The sequence below is a fragment of the Piliocolobus tephrosceles genome, chromosome 8, assembly GCF_002776525.5.
Source record: "Piliocolobus tephrosceles isolate RC106 chromosome 8, ASM277652v3, whole genome shotgun sequence".
Classification (NCBI taxonomy): Eukaryota; Metazoa; Chordata; class Mammalia; order Primates; family Cercopithecidae; genus Piliocolobus; species Piliocolobus tephrosceles.
In genome coordinates, this window is record NC_045441.1 from 132,879,389 (window position 1) to 132,881,359 (window position 1,971).

A 1,971-nucleotide genomic window follows, 5' to 3' on the forward strand; every position below is an offset into this window, starting at 1 on the left:
ATGTACCTTGTGGTTGTCTCACGTTAGTGTCCAAGTAGTGGAGTTTTAAAAAAGATACTCTGGTATGGGGATAGTTGCTAGTTGAATGTTCTGTAGAGAAGAGTAGAGTCTGGGACTTTCTATTCTTCCTTTGTGCTGACATCACCAGAAAACAAACTCCCTGCCTTGGATACTGAGGTAAGTGAGTAAAGAGGTAAAGCTTGCAAAAATTGCACTGCATTATGTACAGGCTTTAACTGGCTTATGTGAGTCCACACCATGTCCTTATGAAAGTCCTACTGTCTCTCTAATGCAGAGTAAATACATTGTGTGTTGGAAACAAGCCTGTTATCTTGGCCTCGTGAATTATCTAAAATGTTTGGCCAAGGCTGGAATGTTGTATACAGTATGCATTCCTCAGAAATTATTCTTGTGATTCTTTGATTCAACAGCTTCTGTTTTTTTTTCTGACTCTTTCTGCAGATTAATATTCCTCACATTTTTAAATGGAAATAGATAACCAGACGTGGGTGAGTGAATTTATTCTTCTTGGCTTATCCAGTGACTGGTGCACTCAGGTCTCCCTCTTTTCCCTGTTCTTGGTCACATACCTCATGACAGTGCTGGGGAACTGTCTCATTGTTCTTCTGATCAGACTGGACAGCCGACTCCACACTCCCATGTATTTCTTTCTCACCAACCTCTCACTTGTTGATGTCTCCTATGCCACAAGCATAGTCCCTCAGCTGCTGGCACATTTTCTTGCAGAACATAAAGCCATTACATTGCAGAGCTGTGCAGCCCAGTTATTTTTCTCCCTGGCCTTGGGTGGGATTGAGTTTGTTCTCCTGGCAGTGATGGCCTATGACTGCTATGTGGCTGTGTGTGACCCCCTGCGATACTCAGCCATCATGCATGGAGCGCTGTGTGCTAGGTTGGCCATCACATCCTCGGTTAGTGGCTCCATCAACTCTCTTGTGCAGACTGCTATCACTTTTCAGCTGCCCATGTGCACTAACAAGTTTATTGATCATATATCCTGTGAACTCCTAGCTGTGGTCAGGCTGGCTTGTGTGGACACTTCTTCCAATGAGGCTGCCATCATGGTGTCTAGCATTGCTCTTCTGATGATACCCTTCTGCCTGGTTCTTTTCTCCTACATCTGGATCATCTCCACCATCCTAAAGATCCAGTCCAGAGAAGGAAGAAAGAAAGCCTTCCACACGTGTGCCTCTCACCTCACAGTGGTTTCCCTGTGCTATGACACAACCATTTTCACTTACATCCAGCCCCACTCTGGTCCCTCAGTCCTTCAAGAAAAGCTGATCTCTGTCTTCTATGCCATTGTTATGCCTCTGCTGAACCCTATGATTTATAGTCTAAGGAATAAAGAGGTGAAGGGGGCCTGGCATAAACTATTAGAGAAATTCTCTGGGATAACATTAAAGCTGGCAACTTGACTCGTGAACATCACTTTGAGAAAAAGCTTTGCCTCATTGTTCTCCACCCAACTCAGATATGGCAAGGATAAACTATGTTGCTCTGGTAACCAGGAAGGAGATGATGTAACATGTACTGGGGATGTTATGTAGGAGGCTGAGTGGTTGAGTTGGATGCGGTGTGGGATGTGGGGATAATTTTATATCCCAGCAGTATGATTAGTGGAGTTAGCTACTGCTGTAACAAAACCTTCCACAATTTCTCGATCTCCACTCTTATGTTCTGATAAAAACTGAAAAATAGTACTACTTACTGTTTTGGTTTGTCATATTATTTATAATCATAGACCTATTCATACATCTTACCTTGGAACAGTGGTTCTTATTTATTGACATTTTGTAAAAGATTGTAGTGTTTGCATTTAAAACAAAATGCATTTTCACATTTGAAGACTCACTTAAAATAATTGGTTGTTTATGTAGCCACATACAGTAATTATGAGTCAACATTCCGAGAAGGATGTTGTTGTCAAGGCTTATTAAAATGATTTTG

General features: G+C 42.1%; 1 protein-coding gene across 1 annotated transcript; it reads left to right on the forward strand.

The window, feature by feature from the left end:
- The first annotated feature begins 422 nt into the window (after window positions 1-422).
- On the forward strand, window positions 423-1,524 carry LOC111525591 (olfactory receptor 2F2). The gene has a single exon (XM_026456355.1). It carries the CDS (start codon window positions 486-488, stop codon window positions 1,437-1,439), a length of 954 nt encoding a protein of 317 aa, XP_026312140.1. The 5' UTR covers window positions 423-485; the 3' UTR covers window positions 1,440-1,524.
- The last annotated feature ends 447 nt before the right edge of the window (window positions 1,525-1,971 follow it).